This window comes from Phaethon aethereus, assembly GCF_964289735.1.
Source record: "Phaethon aethereus genome assembly, chromosome: 1".
NCBI lineage: Eukaryota > Metazoa > Chordata > Aves > Phaethontiformes > Phaethontidae > Phaethon > Phaethon aethereus.
Window position 1 is genome coordinate 61,945,486 of NC_138575.1, and position 22,910 is coordinate 61,968,395.

A 22,910-nucleotide genomic window follows, 5' to 3' on the forward strand; every position below is an offset into this window, starting at 1 on the left:
GTCTTAAAACGATTTTGCAGTGGTCTACTTCTTGCTCTATTTTAAAGAGATTAGAATCTCAGAGAAATGGAGTAGATACTTAATTAAACTATTTCCTTTTTTACATCATTTTCAGTTCCTAACCCCCTTCTGCATCTGTCTTTATTGCATAATTTTATAATCCTCATTCTCCTATGTATTTCTTCTTTTCTGGCACAGGAAGTCCCTTTCATCCAGGCTCCATTTCATGGTATCTTTCTAATGCTTTTCTCAGCACAGTTAAGCTAATGAGAGTTTCACTGCACTTCATGAAATGATCTGTTTCACAAGCAGGGTCCTGTCTTCAGCTATAGGTATTTTAATAACGACCAGATAAGTGCCCACAATACAGAAGTTCCCACAACATGGATGACAGCCGTTCTAAGTACCCACAAGCAGGTTTCTGCTGTCTGGGGAATACTCCTATGTTTGAAAACCCTAGGGTTACAGTAAAAATCATCAGATCATGTAAAATGAAATCACTCCTATTATGATAAATCTAAGTTCTGTGCATGGTTGGTTTTAAAACAAGCCCAGCCTCAAAAGATTTCCTGCAATACTGGCACACCATTGCTCTATGGAAAATATACAGAGCTGTTATTCTCTTGCTCTTTTTCTAAATACATTGCAAAACAGAAATACTCCACAAATCACCCTCCTCCAGCATGTTCTCCACAAAGCCAATTCACCTGAAGTGTTCAAATTGCTGTCAATAGGAAGCGATGACGATATACTGCACAACTCCAAGAAACTCTAAGCAGATAACAGCTTCTTTTAGTACATGCAACTGAGGAACTGTAGTAGCAGTCTGTAATAATTATCACTTCTGATCACCATGGGAACCAAACAGAGGTCTACTTTGCAGAAAACAGATCAGCAGTGACTCACCAACTGCTTGGGAAGCACGATTATTGAGAATCACTAGACTTGTGTGGGTGACAGGGAACAATACGCTAGTGATGCCATTTCAACTGTAGTCCAATAGAGCAGAGACTCCTCTGCTAGACATGCAGGATGAAATCAAGTAAATTAGTACTTTGCCTTTGTGTTCATTAGAGACAAATTTCACCTTTATGTTTTTCTGCAGCTTCAGCCTTGTGTGGACTCTTTGCTATGAGAAGATATCACTTCTAGTGAATGAAGTCCCAACTGAGCTTACACCATGCTTTACCAGGTCTTCTGAAACCCTCTCAGTGTCAGATTTAACCCTTGAATGACACAGAGGTTTAAAGCTATGTCACATCCCCTGAACTACACTGTGATGTGGATGGCACAGGATGCCCATGAGATGGGCAGGATCTCTGTCTGGACTACCCAGATACCAAGAAGTCATGTCCTTACAACTAAGCTCCAGGTTCTGCATTAAGAAGAAAGTAAAATAAATACAGTCTCATCAGTGTAATTCAAAGGAGCAGCTGTCTTTGAGGTGACATAGTCTGTACAACTAGAACAAAATTTGCAACCCAACAAGATATTTGGATTGTCTTTCAGCTAATCACAAACTGTAGTTTCAGTGGTATGCTTTGATACTCCAGAATTTTTCAAGATTCAATTGTCTGAGTTATGTGAATTCAAGCATAATATTTCTGAGCTATCAAAGAATCCCAGATCGGAGATTCTGAGATTATAAAGCCTGAGTCCACTGTCTTTGCTAAACTATTTTCACTGTCTCCACAGCTCTGGCTGGAGAAAGAGTGACAACTGTAAAGGAAATGGTATCACAGCCCCAACATGTCAATATTTCTTCTTTACAAATGGTAATTCAAGATGTTTTGACAAAACCGAAGTGTATCTTAATAACAACTCTGCCATTCAATGGCTCCTTGTGTTCTGCTCTCAATTCTCACATTGAACCATCCTTTGAGTGCCTAAATATCCTCCAAGGATGCCATCAAATGCACAGCTGGCAGCTGGCATATAGGGTTTCTTTTGTGTCTCTCCCCCTAAGAGAAATATCCATAGATTGTAAGTTTTGAAAGAGCAGATATACTAATTTCTCCATTAAATGTCATGTGCTTTTATTAACAAAGGCTTAAGAAACGCTACTCACCAGAGGAATTTTGATGAGTAGAAAATCAGTTCCCTAAGTGGAATTTGGCCAAGACTGAATACAGTGTCCTGTCACACAGTTTCTAGACTGGTGGGTCCTTGGGAAAACAAAAGACAAGAGTCTGCAAAGCTATGACAGGGGCACAGCCCTAGCTCTTCAGTTTGATGGGTACAGGACCACATGGCATAAATGAATGTATATCTATTGCAGAGGCTCCAGCCCATGACACTGAAACATTTGTCAGTTGATCAGTAAGCTTTTGAGATTAAAAGATGCAGGGGAACAAAATATTAAGAAACCACCGTACCTCCCACACATTCAGAGGATGAATCATTAAGAGGCCAATTCTGCAAAGTGCTCCACATTTCTCTGCAGCTCTGCACATGAAAAATTAAGCAATGACCTAAAACAAGAAAAAGTACCCTTCACAACTGTCCCACTGCCAACTGCTAGGAGCTATTCATTGAAGATCACCTTTCTTTCCTCAGCCCACGCATGTGGGTTCAGATGTCAATAGCAGAACAAGCAATGTCCGTATTTAGCCCTGTCCACCTTTTTGATGATTATTCCCAGCAACTGAAGGATAGAAGTGGACGAATAACTGGTGAGATTACTGGCATCTGTTGTTGGCTTTTAAAGCACTAGCTGAACTACGATGTGTGCTAGGATGACCAGTGTTTTTTCTGCCTTGGGGAAGGCAACTGTGATCAGGTCAGGCATGGGCCCAATTGCTTTGTACTAAACAAAGCTGTGCTGTGCAAACCATTTAGACCATCTGTGAAACACGTGATGTGGAAACTGTACCCTTATGCTATGGGAAGCAGGTGGGAAGCAAACCTGTGTCTTTATTACTCACTGCTCTTTGAGTTCTCATCAGCTTGGCATGCAAGGACAAGACTCCACAGATGTAATCTACAGACATTCAACATTCATTCATACTTAGATATTTTAACACCACCTTTTAATCTTCAAGCTTATTTCATCTCAGTTCGAGGTGGAACAGGTCAAGCATGAGATGTATATTTGTCTTCAGCAGCTGGAAGCCTGAAATCGTTGATAACTCAAGTAGCAGATTTCTAGAGAATAGCAGTAAATAATGTCACAAATACTTAAAAAAGGACAAGCAAGGCATATTTTTAAATACTTCCTTTTACAGGCCTCACACCAAACAAACTACCACTTATTTTAAAGCAAGAGCTGCAAGTTTCCAGAAATCGTAGTCAATGGTTGTTTACTGGTCTTAGAGATCAGTGAAATGGGTAGTCATTTCATGATTCACAGTGTTTCACTTCATGCCCAAATTTTCTGTTTTGCTGTTTTCTTTTTATTTTAAAAGTGGTCATTAATCTATAGTAATACATTAATGTGGTGTGGGTTGGGGTTTTTTTTGGTTTATAGTGTTATGGCATGTCGTGTACCTCTAAAAAAAGTTTGACTAAAGAATTCTGCAAAAGGCTTTAATAATTTAAATACTTGTTCAACCATATGGAAACATACAATTTGTTTTATGTTCTGTGGGAAACCTACAGTTGCTATAAACTTAATGAATTTTAAAACCTTCCATCCATTATTTAATACAACATTTTGCTAGAATAACAATAACACTCATTCTGTTACAATTTGCCATACTGGAGATGCTTAGAGATGAGTCAGGGATACAAAACTCCAATAGTGACCAAAAATCCTCTACAGTTCAGGGGGATGCAGCACTGGAGTCTAGTCCCGCTATCTCTGAAAAATACTTCATCACTTCATCCTTATACGAGGAAATATTATAATATTACACAGAATGGAAGACATTAACATAATAGTTTGGTTCATTTTTTTTCCACATAATGCTTCATAAAAGAGATAAAGCTGAAGAAAATAAAAACAGACATGTAAATATTATGAAGTACATTGTTCTTATTTAAATAAATTTCCTTGAGCAATCTCTTCTTAAAAGGTGAAAATCAACCACTAACATTTGTCTCACTGTATAAAAGTGATGGTAGTAATTATAAAGTACCCAATGATGTTATGCTTATTTCATCCTATTCTTAAATTTTCACAGCAAAAATATTAAAATTTGCAATATTACCAAAAAGATGCAAACCTGTCAAATATATTACTCTGAAGTAAATTAACAATTAATTTATAGGAACCTACCATAGGAACTATTAAGTGGACAGTAGTAATGGTTTTCTATATAAAATCTATCAAAAATTGTTGGAGAAAATATATGAAGCGTAGCTGATAGCTGATGAAATCTGCAATATGGCCACAGAGAAATAAGTTGCAGATCATCAAAGATAGCTCTTGTGCAGAAACATCCACCATGAGTTCAATAATTTCACTTTTTACTGGAGAACAACAGGAGGTTTCCATAATGCAACCATCATAGGAAACTGATTCAACGCTGTATTTTAAGCTTTACCCGTAGTTGGAACTTGCAACAGTTTAGATTTTTTGGTGCTCTGATCTCTCTTGCTCTCCAGAAGGCTACATAAATATAAAAATCTTCAGCAGAAAGACAACTCCCTCTAAAGCACTGGCAAATGGTCTTAGTAGAAGACTGTTCAAAAAAAAGAAAGGAAAAAACAGATTTAGCTGGACTGGTAAAGCAATATTGGTAAAGCAATACAGTAACATGCTATACATAAACCAGCAAACTAGGTTGTCGACGGAAGCTGAGAGGTTTGTGGTCTACACCCTCCAGACACACATGCCCATAAACTCGTGGAGGTCAGAGGACCCTTTGCAGATTTAAAGGTGCTCATCTATCTAAGTGTTTTTTAGCCTGAGTCAGCAGCCAAGCCCTGATCTTGCACTAATGAAGGCAAAGTGCACTTTCAACTGTTTTGAATATCAAAAATGTCAAGTGACTGATTCTACCCAACCTCAGGCATTTAACTAAAGGACCTAATTAACCCAGGCTCTGGTCATCAACCACAGACAGAAAGCTGCAACCTCAAGAAGGTACTTCAGTCTTGCCCAGGTCAAGGGTGACAGCATTCCTAGCTTAGACATCTCAGCCAAGTTACTGAAATTAGGTGTGATGACCAGCTGCAGGTATCCCTGCATATAATCCGTGTATGAATGTTCTGCTCTACTGGGCAAGCGTCCAGCACCAGGACCAGCCAGAACCGTTTGTGCCTCTTCACCTACATTAGGAAAGGGTTCTGCTTCCTATGGAAAGCGTTGGCAGCTTCCTCCCCCTCCTCACTGGCTAGACACCAAAACTGTTCCCCTTTGAAATTTGTCTATGTTTATTCAGTTCAAATTCTGAATGGAAACTTAGCTTGTTTTATTTTTCTTCAGACATGAACTTGTAAAGGACTTTTTTTTTAGGTAGTTAGTTAGTTGAAACTCTTAAGTCAAGAATAGAGCCTATAAATTTTCACTGTCCTATTCTGGTCAGCGGAGAACAAGGCCCTACAGATTCTCCCATAGTAAAAGGAAAGCTCCAGTAGTTTACTTAGTGGGTGCCTCACTTTGGTCCCCAAGGTGCTCCCCAAAATGGAGAAGAGGTTTTCTAACTGCAAACTACTTGTTCCTGGGAAAAGCTTTGTCTCTACAGACACTGGTCTACAAACTGCTGGTGCACCTCGCCTCCCATGGGAGGTCTTAGTACTGCTGCAGGATTAGCTGTGGTGTGGTTGAAGGTGAATACAACACATTTGATTTTTATTCCTTGCCAAATGGGGTAATATGGAGTTTCCTTGCTTGTCACCAAGAAGGTGACTTTACCCTCTTTAATTTACACCTGCACCATTGAGAACTGGCCCCTGGTCCAGCCTTTAGAAGACTTAAGCCGCAGCTGGAGAATTAACTGGGCAATTCCCAGACCACCCAAGAGCAGCACAGGGTGCATTGCCACCTTGTTCCTGTTAACCAAACACATGCCAAGCACACAATATTAATTAAGATATACTGTACCTCCAGCTGTTTGGATCTTGATGTATTTATTTCCTTCTAATCTTAATTAGAAAACAAAAGGTAAAGATGGTTAAAACATTGTAACATATGACTAATTTAGAACACCATTTAAAAAACCATGAAACAAAGGTACTACTGTTCCAAAAACAGCCACTATTATTATGGTTTACAGTGTTATTTTTCTCCATTTTTTTGTTTTGCAGAAAAAAGCACCAGTCAGTGACTAAACTCTGTGGTTTACGTATGTGACAGCAGCATTTTGTTGTATTAAATCTAAACAATTATTACATGATTTCATAAATATGTTTATGACTTGTCTATTAAGCACCTATAAACCTAATGCTTTTTCCCACTGTTCAAAAACATCACATGGAAAAGAAACAGTTTGCACCGCGTTTCATATAAGAACAGAAATAAACCTGAAAGCAAGCACTTACTAACTGTTATTACTGGAATTCACCACGATGCATGTAAACACCTTCAAAACTAAAAATAGCGCTGAGGCTCTGCTAGTGCATCTATCACAGCCTCTTACTCCTAACAGGGTTTTGTTTTCTTTGAATTTGCAGAGCACTCAGAGCATGGAGAAGCTGTTCAGAAGACAATGTACCACATTGTCAGGATCTGCTCTAGGATCCTTCTGCAGAAGTAAGTATGTTAAAATTTAAATAAATGGGAAAAATCACTTTAACGATTGTAAATAGCCCCACTGCCTTTGGAGGCTCCAAGGCTAGCCAGTCTGTCTGAAATAATAATTGATTTTTAAAGGAAATGCATCCTACTAGACAAAATTAAACTGAGAAAGAAGGAGAAATGCAATACGCAACCTTCCGATACCTTTCGGTGCAGCTTTCGTCTGACTGGAAACCATGGCAGCCGCGTCTGACGGCAGGCCAACATACACGCCACCATAGTTCCTGATTTAAAGAAACCATTAGAGAGATTAAAGAGACATCAGAGCTTAATTGTAACACTTCTCCCTACAATGTTGACATCACACAGCAGCATTACAAAGACCATGGATGGTCAGAGAAAAGGCCACCTCTGCACAAGCGTCCTCAAAGTGGCCCTCCCTTCCCGTGGCTATGGGAAAAGTGCACATTAAGTGCCATGTGCTCGCTAATATGGTGCCAGGCAAAAAAACCCCATGAGGCTACCTAAAGTGGGACCCAAGCCTGTGAAAGGAGTTATTTTTCACTCAAGTTCCTAACATTTTTCATTAAATCCCAACTATGTTGTGACAATAAACCCCACTGGCCCAGCTTCTTCTAGACACCGAATCTACCCAACTGAGGACAGAGCCAATCTGACAGTCATGTTCGACACCGGGACCACTGAAGCACCTCAGTTCAAACAATGCACACTAATCAAACAGGACTTTGACCTTGTAAATAGGACCTGCATCCCTTGCTTAGGTCCACACTTGGAGAAAACTGTTAGTAGGAAGGAGCACGAGGGTGTTAGGTACTTTCGTAGCCCAACCCTCTCCCCTTCATGGCCTTGCAGAGCGTATTTTCTGGCTCCGAGGCCTGTATGAAAAGCAGGGACTGATGCAAGGAGGTGAAAAACTGGGTCCTTGAGAGCCTCTTCTGCGCCTGGAGCTACTTGCAGAGACTCCCATTACGCTGCTCGGCCTTGTTAGGTGCCAAAGGAATCATGTATCCTCCAGCCCCAGGGGCTCTGAGTTGATTTCTGATTTGCTTGATGATAGAGTCACATTTCCTTTGATTTCCAGTGCAGCAGAGGTCTCCCACAGGTGCTAATGCCACCTTCTGTGGCAGGGCTGGGGTGAAGGCAGAGGTCACTGGCCCTTATCGAGCACATCACTTACAGCTGTGAGATAATGTGCTCTTCTTGGCACAAAGTTCCCCTCTCTCCAACTCGCTTAATGGGGTGGGGGGATTCATCAATACTGGGTTCTGTATGAGATTTACTCCTCTCTCCTTTTTTTCTTATTCTCTGCTTTGGTGGTGTTGGTGGGAATTCGGAGGAGGAAAAGAAGCATGTACATCTGGTGGCAGAACTCTCTGCAACATATTGCGAATAAAGCCAGTCCTAGTAGCGCACCTACCTCCTTTTGTCATCATCTGATACTGATTCTTCTGCTCTGTAACACCAAAAGATATAGAGCACATTAGCAGACTGTTTCTTTCAGACAATCCATCACCATCTGGGTAGATTCAGGAGGAAGGGAAGAAAGGGATTAATACTGATGCCAGTTTAATTCAGGTCATCCACAATTCAGTAAAGTATCCACACAGGCACAAAAAGAGTGACAATTTTCCAATCTAACATACAGAAGAAAGAAAAGGATTGAGAATAGATGCAGCTTAGTTTTCATGACCCTCACTAGTGATGCCTGAAAGCAGATTTGGGAGCTGAAACAGCTGAATTAACACTTTTTCTGAGTAAGTCCCTTCATTACTCCACATATAACAGGATCATAAAGGTTCTGCATGTAACAGGAATGAGTTTGGGCTGTTATTCCACCAAAAGAAGACTGGAAGGGCCTGGGTGTCCATGCCAGCATTGGAATGAGGATGAAGAAAGGTAAACTTTCACAGCAGCTGTGCCAAAAGTTGTTACAGGCCCTCTCCATATAATGAGGTACTGTGATTCCTGAAGTCAGAATTGTTTGCAAACCAAATAACAGTTATTAATCCTTTACGAGTGGGCAATGACCTCTCTTTTACCTTCAGGGTAAAATCACAGGTCAGTCTGCAGATCAGTAGGGAGTCACTAAGGTTTGATTCCCCCCACTGAAATGCCGTCCGGTATAGCTGAACCGGGGCAGGCGATAAAGTAATTGGCATTGATGTGAAGGCATATGTAGTATGGAAAAAATAAAAAATTTACTCTTACTCCCCAAGGGTATAGTGCCTGTGCTAGTCTCAGTTTGTGCCCCAGCATCAGTCTTCACACAAACCACTCACCCACCTCCAATTAAATATTTGGACTTTGAGCTCTTCTTGCATGGTTGAGTATGGATCAGGGCAGCAGCTGCACTTTAGCTTGGTCTACAACCTACCAACCTAGCAATACAAATAGAGGCAAGATAACTTGACTGCTTTTAAATCCACAGATAACCTTCATCCCTTCCCTGCAGCTAGGCGCAGCTGTCACAACTGCCCAAGATGGAGTCCCACGCTGTAGCTGCTCAGGGAGCCATGAGATACGGCCACAGCAGTGCCCAGGGAAGGCTGTAAAAAGTGAAGGGGGCACCACAACCCAAGGAGGGCTCTGCTGTGGAAATGTTCATGTACAGGCTGTTCACCCAGATATCCTCACCTGAATATTCCCATTGAAGGGCCAACTGCCTGGACTATGGGGGCAGTGCAAAGATACTCCCCATCATGAGCTGATCGATGAATTTCTGATCTGCTCCCCTAGGTCATGAAGCCGAGAGCTGGCCTTTACCCAGCATTAGGGCTAAATCCATACTGTAGCCTTGAAAGGCATTTCTGATCAACTGTGATCTTGAACAATAATATATGACATTATTTATTGCAATTTATTTATTCTAGAAGCTGGATGTGCCTACTGTTCAATCATCAAGGCTGTATGCCATTATTGACCCCTGAAGTCAATGGGATTTTGGCTCAAAGTGCAGAGAGCTCGTAGCAAGATGCAGCCTCAAACACAAAAAAAAGGTCCCTTAAACCTCAGCACTCTCCTGGGAGGGTAGCAAATGTCTTAAAAACACTGCTACAAGTTGTAAATTATCTTACACTTACCTCCTTTCCAAGTGGCAGAACATTACAAACTATCCTTTCTGTGTCACCACAGTGAATAAGGCCCTTTTAATAATAGAGGTTTGGGGTAAATTTAAGTATGCTGCAGTTTTGCTACACGATATTCATGCAGGGCATAGCACTGACTGGGGTGAGTCTCCTCATCTGCTGCCTGTGCCTATGTCTTACCACTTAAGAGAGATGGAGCAATAAACTCATTCTCTGTCCCTCCTGCCACTCCTCCCTGGAGGACCTAGTACCATTTCAGAAGACATCTCCCATCTCCTCTGACCCCATGTAGCCCAAGACACTTTGCAGTCCTCACAGATGCAGCCAGAAAAATGCAGAGACAACTTTCCTGGAGGACTGTGAAGCTGCTCTGTCCTACTGTGGGCCAATTCCAGCTGAAGAAAGTGGAAAACCTGCATATATCAGTGGGTAGAAACAAGCCCTGTATTTTTAGGGGGAAAAAAAAACAACCTAACAACAATTTAAAACAATTTAAGAAAGGGACCTTTGGTGCCAAAAAATCACAAATAATTTCTGTTGAACCAACTGAATGTGTCACAGGATTGATTTTCTCAAACAACTGGAAACATTTTCTATAATCCAGATTACTCATTATCCAGAGAAAAGAATCCTTTAAAAGCACTGGCAGCTTCATGCGCAGCTTAAAGCCCCTAAAATGGAGTTGTAAGAATAATAATCAATATTGTCCAACACGAAATTAATACCAACGTTTAAAAAAAAAAAAAAAGCCTCTACTAGCAACAGAGCTATTTTCTTCTGTTCTAGAAATGTTTTGTAACAGGGCATCACTGGACAATTACTGTCATTCTCTCACCAAAACAAATCAGCCAGGTCTATGATTAAGCAGACTGGGCTCTTTTAAAACACCCTGCTTTCTTCCTTTCCTCTTAGGAATCAAAGTCTAATTTTGCAATACCTTTTTCCTTAAATGCACAACATTAATGCAAATATAATCTCAGATTGTATAAGCCACGGCTCTTGGGCTGGGTGATGTCTGGGTGCAATCTGTTGTAGTCCTGCTAGGAAAGCGGAGGTGAGCAGAGACAAGAAGAATGTGTAAGGATGGGAGGAGGGGGAAGAAAAATTCTGGTGATGGCCCTTAAGGAAGAAGCCATCTTCCACGCCTTCCTGGGGACAGCTTTCTAAGCAGCACGGCAAGGAGTGCTGCTCCCGTTTATGCATTAGGCACATTCACACACCTCTTGCCTTCACACACTGTAGCGTAAGGCCCCATTTTGAAGAGTGCCCGCTAATTTCACATTCAAATTCGCAGGTGCCGGCTGACCTGCCGCGGCGGGTCCCACTCTGTGCCCAGGCTGGGCGAACGCGGGTGGCTCTGGGGAGCGGGGCTGCACCGGCCACGCTCAGAAGCGTGGAAATGAGAATGGAAAGATGCTCCTTTGGTTTCGGCAGTGCTCCCCGTCTCACAGAGGTATGGGGATATGGGAGTGCAGCACATCTTTGCCCTCTCCCTCTCTACCTCCAATATGTCTCTAGCTTCTTCTTGTGTCAGGGATGAAAGAAGAACCTAGCATAAAAAAAAGTCTATAAATACCTCCATTTACAGAGTCCTCCAGGAAGAGAAAGCTAGGATAAGCTTTTCTGCACCAAGAACAGACGGCAAAAGAAACTTAGCAGTCCGATGTGCTTTTTACTGATCTGCTGCCATGTTGCTGCATCTTCCCTCAGATGTTGTTGACATCTACTGCAGAAGAACTAAGAGCACGTTTTTCAGCAGGTAGTGTAGGTGGAGTCCTGTAGCCAGCAGGTGGATTTAACAGCAAATCCACATAACGTCATTCTGTTTTCAGCTAGAATAAATGCTTCTTTTGGTAAGGATTTGTCTGTCCCAAGAGGCTTCCTGTCACCCTCCTAAGTCTGAAAAATATACTTGGTTCAGCTGTCAGTTTCTACGTCCATCAATCCTATGTCCCTTTGATGGTGAAAGAAGCTGCCATTTTTCACATAATATTTTAAATACCAAATGACAGGCATTCACATTAATTAATTCCATCCACAATTTTCTTAACTCAGCTTTTATGAGACTGTTCGTGCTGAGCATTATACAGACTCTTTCTAGCCTTGCTCAGTAGTCCCACCAGAAATAATTCACTAAACTTTCCACAAGTGACAGACTACTCCTCAGTTTCTCAGTGTGTCTTGGGAGCAAAGGCCTGTCATTTGTATTTGATGGATTTCTTCCCAATATTTTGAAACAGGCTTGAACTGCTGTGCCCTTTCCTTCCTACTGTTACTAATCTTCTTCTGAACTTAGCCACATTCTGAATATCCCAGGCATTGCATTGTTTTTTAGCATATACTTTGCCCCTCCTATTGCTAACTGGAAAAGCTTAGATATGACGTACTTCTCTTTACTATAGTGTGGCAGGAGCATTGGCCGAAGCTGGCCGACAGATTCATCGTTGATCTGAGGGCCGGAGTACGTAGGGAGAGATCATGTTCCCAGACCATACATCCTTCCTGCTGCTGCGTGGCCCCCAGTCTCACAGCACTTGGCTTAGGAAGGTCACATCGTCATCCCTATCTTTACTGGTGAGGAAACTCAAGGCCCGGAGGGCAAAGCAGGTTTCCCGTGGTCACCCAGGAGGGCTCAGAGCAGGATCCAGCCCTCCCTCTTTCCACCTGGCTGCTCGCTCCAGGAGACGCTGCTGCCTTGGCAATGAGCCACAGTCAAGAAAGGAGAAATCTCTTGAGTTAGAATAACCAGATTCTGTATCAAAAAGTATGCTGTAAGTAAGGACACACCTAAATGCTTTTCTGGACCAGAAATTTGAGAGTAAAAAAAATGTGTTTTTTTAAAAGAGAATTTTTTAATCGTTAGCTGATAAAAGTGAAAAAGTGTAAAATAAAAGCTTGTGTGGACCTCTAATGTTAGTTAATATAAGCCTGCTTTGTTCATTTCCATGAAACTAAAATAGTTCTTCTGGTATTTTACTTCCTTTGTAAAAATCTGCTGTTAAATATTAGGATGATTGATTTAGGACTTTTCTGGTCATCAGTGCTGTTCCTCATTAACAGATCTGTGTTTCTAATGTCTGACGAGAAGGCTCAACCATGCTATTACTCACACAGGTTGTTTGGCTGGCTCCACTATACTTATCTGAATGAGTAATGGTTCCAGGATTGACCCTTTCACTGTGTTGAAGTCTGCACCAGTAATTAGTTTTTTCTAAGTTATCCCAACACTTTTTTGAAACATGACAGGTGACCTAATAATCTAACACTAATAAGCAGGATGTTCCCAGTTTAACTCCTAAAGCCTGGCCCTACAAATCCTTACACTCACATAAATGCAGTTCTACATATATCCATACCTTGAAGCACAGAAACGTGCCTACTAAATTCATAATTTAACAGCGCTTGCAATTTTGAAATTTAAAACTACCGAAGAGCAAAGAAAGTGATGCAGTTCTAAGTCAGTCACTTAAATTATCTAAATTGAACAACAAAAAGAGGCCTTAATATAAATTAAAAACAGTAGGTTTGTGTATATAAGTGCTGAGGGCATGGATGCTGCAGGCTGTATCAAGAAGAGGCTCCTCATAAGCTTCCCTTCCGTAATTTATTTATTGTCTGACACTGCAAACCAGCAAACAGACCACACAGGTAACACAGATCTCAAGAGTATCTGTGACAATAGTGTTCATCTGCCAAGTGAGACCTGTCGTTAGCTCTCAGCCGTGCTCTGTAATAGCAAGGACAAGCCTGTTGTTAAGCTCTTCTCTGCACTTGTTTATCTGACTTGACAGCCTCATTTCTATAGCAGGATTCCTCCATCTAATTAGAGTAGTTATTCTAAATGAAGTAAATAAAGCTGAAGAATGTTCCTGTTGCATAACATGAAAATCTTTCCCAGGTCCCTCAGCCTCAAACTCTAGTGGCAAATACCAGTTACATGAAATAGAAGGCGACAAGACCTCTGGAGGACTTCTTTAATGTTTCCTTTGATAGGAAAATAAATTTATGGCTAAATAAAGCTGTTCCTGCAAATTTCTGCATCAGCAAATGAAAAATGGGCTGGGAAAGGCTGGTCTTTTGCTGCTGCTTTTCTGAAAAACTGAAGTTGGCAAGAGGCAACATGACAATAGAGGTTCAGACCTTCCACATTTAGAGAAAAACAGGATGGGTAGGGCTGCCCTCTGCTACTCAGCGTCAAAGATAAGGGAGAGACAGAGGAGCAGATAGATACTATCTTCAATGCAGAGAACATCTAGAGAAGGTGGGTACTTTGAAAAGGAAGTCTGGATGGGTTACCGGGTCTCCTGCAAAGAGGAGACATTTGCTTCAGTGGCTCTTTAAATCTCTCGCAGAGCTTGGTGTAAATTTATGTGGTTGCTTCATGCAATGACATGGCCTTTGGAAAAAGTTGTACTGGTATGTGGCAGGGAAAAGGGGGCTGAAGGAACATGACCACCTCTGAGAGACAACTCTCAACAGAAGCAGAGAAAAGACATTTCTGTTACAGAGAGAAATAACAAGGGAAGGAATCTGTAGAAAAGTAAAGAAGACATGAAATTGTTTTGTGGAGATGGAAGCTGTCACTAAAGACAATAAACATCTGGCGGTGTTGATTATATGTTAGGAGCCAGATGAATCATGTATGACTAAATCTAGTATAAGGCTAGTAGGACTGAAGATAAGTCCAGGGTTACATATTTGAAAAAGTAGAGCAAGTACTTACACATCTTTAGTAGTCCCTGTGGCACCTAGAATGAAAAAAAAAAATGCATGTTTATAAGATAATGGCATAATCCTCTAAACCAACTGATAGTATAGGAAGCATTTTTCTGCCTCTCTGTCCTAAACGATGCAGAAATAGCAACAGGAATTTTCTATTGTCAGAGAACAGGTTTCTCACAATTGTCTAGTTCATCCTTAATGATTATCTATAATATCCCTTAAGTCTGTCACACTTAGATCTGGGCCAGATTCTCAGTGGGTGAAAATGATGCTGCTGTGGACCAGTGCCCAGCTGTAGTCACTGAGGATGAGAGTAACATAAGATAAACCTAATCTTTCTGAATTTTATATGCCCCACTTTGCTCATTCGTCTGGTGGTTTTGTCTGCTACAAAGTTGCCGTAACTAACCAAGCAGTTACTCCTGAATGCCTGTTTATTTTGTGCACATGCCATTTGATTCAGTTGTAAACTTGGCATTGCATGTGTAAAATGCTGCTTCATTCTTCCTGCCAGATAAACAAAGTTTTCTAAAACAACTAGAGATAACTAATGTAAACATTGGGACACAATCCATCCAATGCCCCAGACACCTAAAGAGACCAACCACCCCTCAATTCATCTTGCTATTTAACAAAAAAGCAGAAGGACAACAGCTACCACCTTGCTTCCTGATCTCAGTGATTGATTGATTATTTTTTTTGGGGGGGGGTGGGGGGTGACTCAGATGCTTCTTGCTGGGAGAGGAACATTCACCCAAGTACAAACTCTTTCCTGTTCCTCCCAAGTTATTAATGCCATGTTGCTATTGCTGGTATGTCATTCAGCTGAGTAACCAGCAAATTATCCCTTCTATTAATTACAGAGGCTAGGGTAGACATTAGAAAACCTTTCACTTCTTTTCCTCTTCCTCTCAGTACTTAGCTGGAAGAGGCTATCTGAGCTCACTCTGAAGAAACTACAGTTGTCAATCCAAAAGATTTTATGGCTTTGGAAGTAGGTTGGGTTTTTTTCAGCCATGGCACTTCATTTCTTGAAAAACTTTATTCTTGCTGTTGAACAATATCCACAAATAGCAAACATCTTTCATCTCACTCTGAAGCGTAAGAACATGCCTTCTGCATCCTTATTTTAAACACAGAGAGGAAGAAACAGTCCTGCAAGGCCTTCCAGCACTGTCTACCTGAATGATGGATGGCTTGGATTGCAGGAGACGTCTCCCTTTACAGCTAACTCTTGAACATAGTATCATTCCCAATTCCTATGACCTGACTATCCCTCCTTTTCCCAACAACAACATAGACTAGACTTGTATAAGACTGTACACATTTCTTTTGTTAGTATTGCTTCCAGAATCAGCAAAATCTCAGCACGGATATATGTATCAGCAGAAACTCTTAATTAAGCTGGAGGGTGTACCTCTATGCACACCAAGCTCAGGTCCTCACTTTAAAAGTTTAGTCTATCTAGCAGCTTTATGAGACTTTTTGCCTCTATAGACACATCTACATGGCACTACATATAAACCCTCCAAACAACTGTGTCCAGGTGGGAGGCTGGCATTGCAGCACTGCATGCAAGCTTGATCTCAGCTGATGTAGGAAGACATTTTCTGCTACCCAGGCTCCTTCATCCAGTGTCAGCTCAGCTATGTACCTTCAGGGCACCACCCTGCACATCCAGATGTGCCTAGGCATCAGCAACACCTCAGATAACATACGTTTTGAAAAGCCTAGTTCCATTGCTGTAGCTAGCAGGATTTATTTTTTCTTCCAGAAGAAACTATTCCTGTGCTATGCCTGTTGTGCACCAGAACCACAACTTTCTCATTTTCTCAACCTAAGCTCACCACAAACAAACTCAGTTTCTCCAGAAAGGTTCCTTTGTGAGGCCTTTTCTGAGTCTGAGCTGAGGGCTCAGGCCTCTGGATCCTGACCTGAAAAACTAATGTCTTCCCTGCAGGAAGTTTACCAAAAGTTAAACGCATTTAATACATAAACTGAAACCTCAGTGAGTGAGAAGAACTGTGTGCCTACAGCAGTGATACATTTCCCAGTGGAGATGCTCAAGTTCCAGTCAATCACCAGGCACACTTCAATGCCATGCCCATGTTCAATGCCGTACCTGTCTTCCATGCATTAGGGTACACATACATTCGCACTCTGGGGACAGGAGCTGTCTCTCAGACCCATCAACTTGGGCTTCATGTAGAGCTACACAGCTATGAACCCATGTTTGGGAACAGAGATATGCCACTAGCATTCACAGCTGGCAGCACTTGTTTCCTTAGAATATTAGACAGGGTACCACTGCTGAAAAAACACACTGCAGCATTTTGAAATGCACCTCGCACAAAAACATCGAGAACTAAATATGGTAAAAACAAATTCACTTTTTAAGAGACCATTTTTACTATTTATAGTAGATATATATGACAAATAAGCAAACAAATAGTTTGTTTTCTATTGTTTTGATAAGCACAAAGAACCAGATTATCCTCACTTCCATTGATGGGATTCCATTGATTTCAGTGGTGTGATTTCTCATTTTCACTAGCAAGAGTGAAACAAGAATTTGGTCCAAATTCACTTGAGTACCACTAAAGTACCTGAATATAGATCTGAAAGTATTTCCAGTTCACAAAGCAGTTTTCTTCCCAGTAGAGTTCTGAGCTTGCAAATGAACATCACTTCAGTTAGGTGGCCCATAACCATGTAAAAACTCATAAGGTTTTCTTCATTAGGGAGCCTGAACATTCCTTATACGTGGATTTTATTTCACAAGGAGCCCAATAACATCTCTGTACAGATGTGGGTTTTTTTCACGGCAATCCATTCACCCTCACCCCTGTTACTTCACTGAAATATTTCTCTAACTCTTCCATGTTTAGTGAGCAACACATTATTTTACAGCTACTCAAGTTCCTGCTGCCAGAAGTTCAGCCAAAGAATCTTGTTTACTACCAATTCACAAACAGCGCATAGCTGTGCCACAGCAGAAAGGCTTTGTGCTCTCGTAGCCATGATGTTTTAGATACACGACTTGAGAAAAGCCTCACATACTTGAAAGCTTGTCCATTTTTTCCCACTATACCAGCTCAGCCTGAAAAAAGGCAGCACTTGACCCTACAAACCTAGTCCCAATAAGGTCATGTTGGTTTGGTTTTCCAAAACCTGCCTAACCTCAGCAATAGGGGTAGCCAGGAAACTGCACCCACAAAAAATAGGCAGTATCATGCTGTCCTGAATACTCCCTCTGCTTACACCACCTACACAGCAGGACCATGGGTGCATTGGGGCACTTTGCAGCTGCCAGAGGAGGAGTACAGCCTGCAGGATAAATGAGGCCCATTCAGCCATACATCGCTCTAAGCCCAAGTGATTACAGAAGAAAAAACTTTTTGTCTAGAGTGGTGGAGCTGTGATCCCTCAAAAAAGCCCACAGCATTTAAACAGTCACAAACAAAGAAGGACAAAAACTTATCCCAAGGCACCTTCTGTTCAGTGAGAGGGGGTTTCGCGCTTTCAGAACAGCAGCAACTTGTTACTGGAGACCCTTCAGGATTTCAGTAATTGCAGGACAAATGCAAGAGATGGTTTAAAGAAGTTCATAGCCACAGAAGATATTCCTCTGTGCTAAGAAACGCATCATGAGTGAACGTGGAAGACAAGAACTTCAGAAAAACATAAAAAGGATGAGAGGCAACCACTTGCATGAATAAAAACATGTATACAAAAAATGCCAGTATCTGACTTTAACACAGATTATGAAACACTTTTCCATTAATTCTTAATGAACAAATTCCTACAATATTTTCTTGTAAATACTTCAAATTGTTACAAAAAGCAAACAAAAAACTCAAAATTACACATACATGCATGCAACAGTTAAGATTACGAACGTGTTTTCTATTGTAGGCTCCTTTCTGATTTGCTCCAAAAGACAGCAATATGGAACCAAATCCTAACATCAATGAATTTATTCTATTTATACCTCAGTGTAACCAAGGACAGAATTATATCAATTTACTTCTGATTGATTACTTCTTCAGCTCATCAGGTGGCAGCTTTGTACACAGACTTGGCCTGATCAAACATTAATTTTAAAAATTAGTTGGATTTTAAATAGAACAGCAGCATAGTTTCCTGGGCATTCCACCAAACTTGAATAAATCTGTTTAAACTTAGTGTGAAAGTTCTCCTTCATCATAATTTGGCTGTATTTTAAGCTTTCCACAGACTAACAGCTTCTCTGTATATTTAAATTAAGGCTAGACTGTCAGCCTCCACTGAGTACCATAATTTAAGGTGCTGTCATTGCTACTACAATTGATATAGAAAGGAGGCGGCAGCTAAAAATTGCTAGTGAAGCAACCCTGAATGAAGGAAAATGCCTTAACTCAGAAGAAAAAGTAAATTAATGTTTAAGGGCATATTTTTAAAAGAACAAAAAAGAAGGGCTATTTTGGAACTTCTAAAACACCAGGAAATAACATGAAAGAAGGATATGTAAAGTGAGATAACAATACAACAGGAAAAAAGCAATTTGGTAATAAAACTTCCTATGGGTAATGGGAAATTTAAAAAATAAATATAATCCATAGTTAGCATGTACAATAGCTGGATGATTTAAGAAGGATGTATATACATCCGTTTACTCGGATAACAGAAGTTGCCGTTTCTCGACTGAGGAGCCTTTTGCCAGTGTCTGATGCTCTGGAAAGACAATTTAAATTCTGTGAGTTATATTGGTGTTCTGGACTAATGCACCACAGACAGAAATGTTATTCTAGATCACATCTATTAGTTTAGATCTCACAGGCCATAGGGCCTGATAGCTCCTCTGATGTCACTCTAGCTGTGCAATGGAAGATAATACCATTAGCTGTACGATCATTACGTATATGTCTGCTTAGGAAAAATCAAGTTAGGCTACAACAGAAATTTTACCGGAGTAAGAAAATAGGGACCAGCGTAACACATTTAATGTATTCTGTCAAGTATGCTACAATATTACCCTTAGTCATATAATATGACAGAGAGTGTTAACAGGTTAATTATATGTTATGTACCTCTAGCTGTGACATTACTGACTGTGAATAGTCATAACTTTAGCATTAGAGATGTAGTCATGCTATACAAGCCACAAAATTAATTTGTATTTACACAGTATTCACATCTTTTGAGAAAATATAGTTACACTTTCCTTAAGAGCTCTAGAATTCCGATTAAAAATGGTACGTCTTCGCCTTCTCCTACATAAAAATAATTTTATTTTTATTAGACACACTTTGTAAGGAATGCTAAATAGAAAAAAATAAATAGTAGACATGTGACTTCTTACTTTTATTACCAGTTGTTGGTTATTATAACACATAGACTGCATAGTTATTGCTGACTGACAGTGGTGAAAGTAAGATGAGAGCTGTATTTGCTTTGGAAAAGTTTATCAAGGCAACAGTAATAATCCCATTATACTAATTATGTGTTTTACATGGCATTGTTGTTTTTCACCTGTGCTAAGCCATTGGAGATCTGTAGACTATTTCTAAAGAGTAAGCAAAAGGTTGCACAAAATGCAAGTTCAAAAGTATTACCAATAACAGCACAGGTAAGTTAAACTACCGAAGGGGCCATACCTTCAGTAAAAATAATTTATGAATCTACAAGCCAAAACCTGTTGAAAATAGCTGCCTTTAATGCAACAGTAGACACATTCATTTAAACAAACAAACTTTTAGTTCAACATAATACTACTGCTGTCAGAGTTTGTCTATCGGACATCTACCTGTTTGTGGCCAGATCAACATTAATCAAGAAGCTACCACAAAGGGACTAATAATCAACTCAAAATTTTCCTCTGAAGTTCTCTGATACTTGCTCTGACGCTTTTACCCAACAAACAGAAATGGGATGTGAACAAGCATCGCCCCAGCAGTATGGATTTGTACATATGGTCATATACTGAATCAACTTCCAGTCACAGCAATGCAGGAATCAACACATTGGAGTGAATTAACGTGTGCAAACAGGACAGCTCTAATAAGAGTGCTGGAAGTTTAAGCAAATTCATACAGTGCAGTCTTCATGGATGAGAGGGGCCTCCAACAGATACACGATACCTAAAACCTATTTTATAATCATTTAACAGAAATCAAGTAGAGCAATAATGGCGGAAAAACCTCCCCTTCCCCTATGAATGCCCAGTGCAGAGTTCAGTGGGAAAAAGTGGGAAAACCAGCCACACACCACACAAACACATGCACATACATACAACTTGGAGAAGGCATCATCATCACACTCAAAGACACACCCAGTTCTTCAAGTCAGGCCTAGCACCAGCCTCGCACCACTGAAGCTCCGAGTAAAGTAAATCAAAACGGTGGGAGATGGAGACCCAGTAATTCTAACTGGTCCAGCTACTATTTTGCTGTGTGTTTTCAAGAGGTTATGAAGCTAACAAGGGCAACTGAAAGACTTAATACAGGTACCGAAACAGGTGGCAATGTTTGCCAAGTACCGCTGGTGCCAAGTGTGGGATGAAAAATGATTTGAGAAATGCTCACGTTTATAATTATATGGTGAAGGTCCACTTATCGATTTCCATATACTTTCCTTTTTTTGCGGGAGGAAGAGCACAACAGCACCCTCTTCCCAGATCTTATCTCTTTGGAAAACAACAATGAACAAATAAGGGAGCCAGCTGGACACACCAGCCAGCAGTACACATTAACATGCAAGAAACCTCAATCTTGGAATATCCTCCAAGTTCTCCGGCAAGTAGAGGAGAAGAAGTGGCACAAATTCACTTCAGAAGTGGCATTCGTGGCCTTATAGGGAAGCAAAGAGGATGGAGCTTACACCCTCGGCGGGATCCTTAGGTCCAGCTCCTGGCCCGGGCTCGCCGTGCCATGGACAGCTGCTGCGGGCGGCGGCGATCCTATCCTAATGGCAACCCGAGCACCGGAAAGCCTCCGGTTCCCCCCGTCGGGCCACAGCCAACCCTCCCTCCCCTGGGCAAGTGGATCAGCCTCGGGAAAGGAAGATGCTCTTGCAGGAGGGCGGGCAGCGATTCCCGCGGTTGGGACGGGCATCCCCCAAACCGCCAAGCCTTCCGCCACCGTTCCCCGACCCGCAGCCGCCCCGCATCCCCGCTGCCCCCCGACCCGGCCCGGCCCGCCCAGCGCCGCCGCCCTACCTCGCCCGCCCGCGGCGCTGGCCGTGGAGTTACCGCAGCCCATGGGCGCTGCCCTGCCCGGCCCTGCGGAGCGGAGCGGTGTGGAGCGGCGACGGGCGGCAGCCGGCGGCGGGCGGAGCCGGGTGGGAGATAAAGCCGCGGGGACCCCTCCTCCTCCTCCTCCTCCTCCTCTCCCTCCTCCTCCTCCTCCTCCTCTCCCCACCCATCGCCCGGGAAACCGCCGGCCCCGAGCGCCGCCGCCCGGCCCCAGCCCCGGCCCCTCACTGCACCCCGCTCCGCGGCACTGCCCCCAGCCCCCCGGGCCGGAGCGGTCAAGCCGGCGATAAGGCTCAACACAGGCACACGCCTGCAGGACCCCTAACGACCCCCACGGGCGGGCAGCAAGCCCGGGGCTTCCCCCCTTGCCTCGTGCCTTCCACGGCAGGTTTGGGACACCCCTCATTCACCGCGGGGGAAACCGGCGCAACCACGGGTCCCGGCTGCGAACCCAACATCTGCCATCGATAGCGTCCAGCGCGCTATTTTAAGCAAATATTTACCGGTTGCTTTCAGTACTTCTCTTCGTATAGAAACGTGACGGGGAAGACCTGCTGGGTTGGTAAGAGCTACAGATTCGCTTTTCCCAATTAATACCAACAGCACAGAGAAAAGTGCAAGATGAGTTTACAATGTCTGCAAGCAATCTTTTTTTATTCAAAATTTATATCATTCCCCCAAAATAATTTGACTTTTGGCTTGCTTTCTGTTAACCTGAACCTTTCTTCCACACAGAGAAGTAAAATATTTCCCAACCTTGATGGCTTACTCTTGCTCTGTCCTCCCAAATGACCAGGGAGCCAAAACCCAATATAGACAACTGGATATAACTGCAAATACTCTAGCTAGATAAATTCTACTGCTACAACAAATCCATTTAAGGGCTCAGAAAGACATTTTAGGGGTGTCATATAAACACCAGTACAAGCATCACGTATGCATATGGCTGATAACTCTGTCTTTACTACAAAAGGACCAGATATAAAATGTTGCTGCCTGATCTTCTGGTCTATTCAGAGGGGTGAAAGACAGACATCACAGTTCTCTTACAGACTTCCCAAAAAGCACATATTAAAAACAAGCAGCTCCATAAGCAGCAGAGTCAATAATGTCCAGTCTCCTATGGATTTATGCCCTGGGGACGTACACCTGCATGGACTTGCTGGTGTCTAACCAGCAGTGAGCACAACTCGGAGCAAGGTGGGCATTTGTAGGATCTGCCTCCTCTGGC

General features: G+C 42.0%; 1 protein-coding gene across 1 annotated transcript; it reads right to left on the reverse strand.

Moving 5' to 3' along the window:
- Nucleotides 1-4,611: 4,611 nt before the first annotated feature.
- LOC309402631 (overexpressed in colon carcinoma 1 protein homolog) lies at nucleotides 4,612-22,043 on the reverse strand (the record flags this gene model as incomplete). Its single annotated transcript, XM_081996492.1, has 6 exons — nucleotides 21,644-22,043; nucleotides 14,450-14,474; nucleotides 8,058-8,093; nucleotides 6,809-6,903; nucleotides 5,987-6,022; nucleotides 4,612-4,622 (listed from the first exon to the last, which is right to left on the reverse strand). The coding sequence occupies exons 1-6, from the start codon at nucleotides 21,684-21,686 to the stop codon at nucleotides 4,612-4,614; spliced, it is 246 nt and encodes an 81-aa protein (XP_081852618.1). The 5' UTR covers nucleotides 21,687-22,043.
- Between the last annotated feature and the right edge of the window lie 867 nt (nucleotides 22,044-22,910).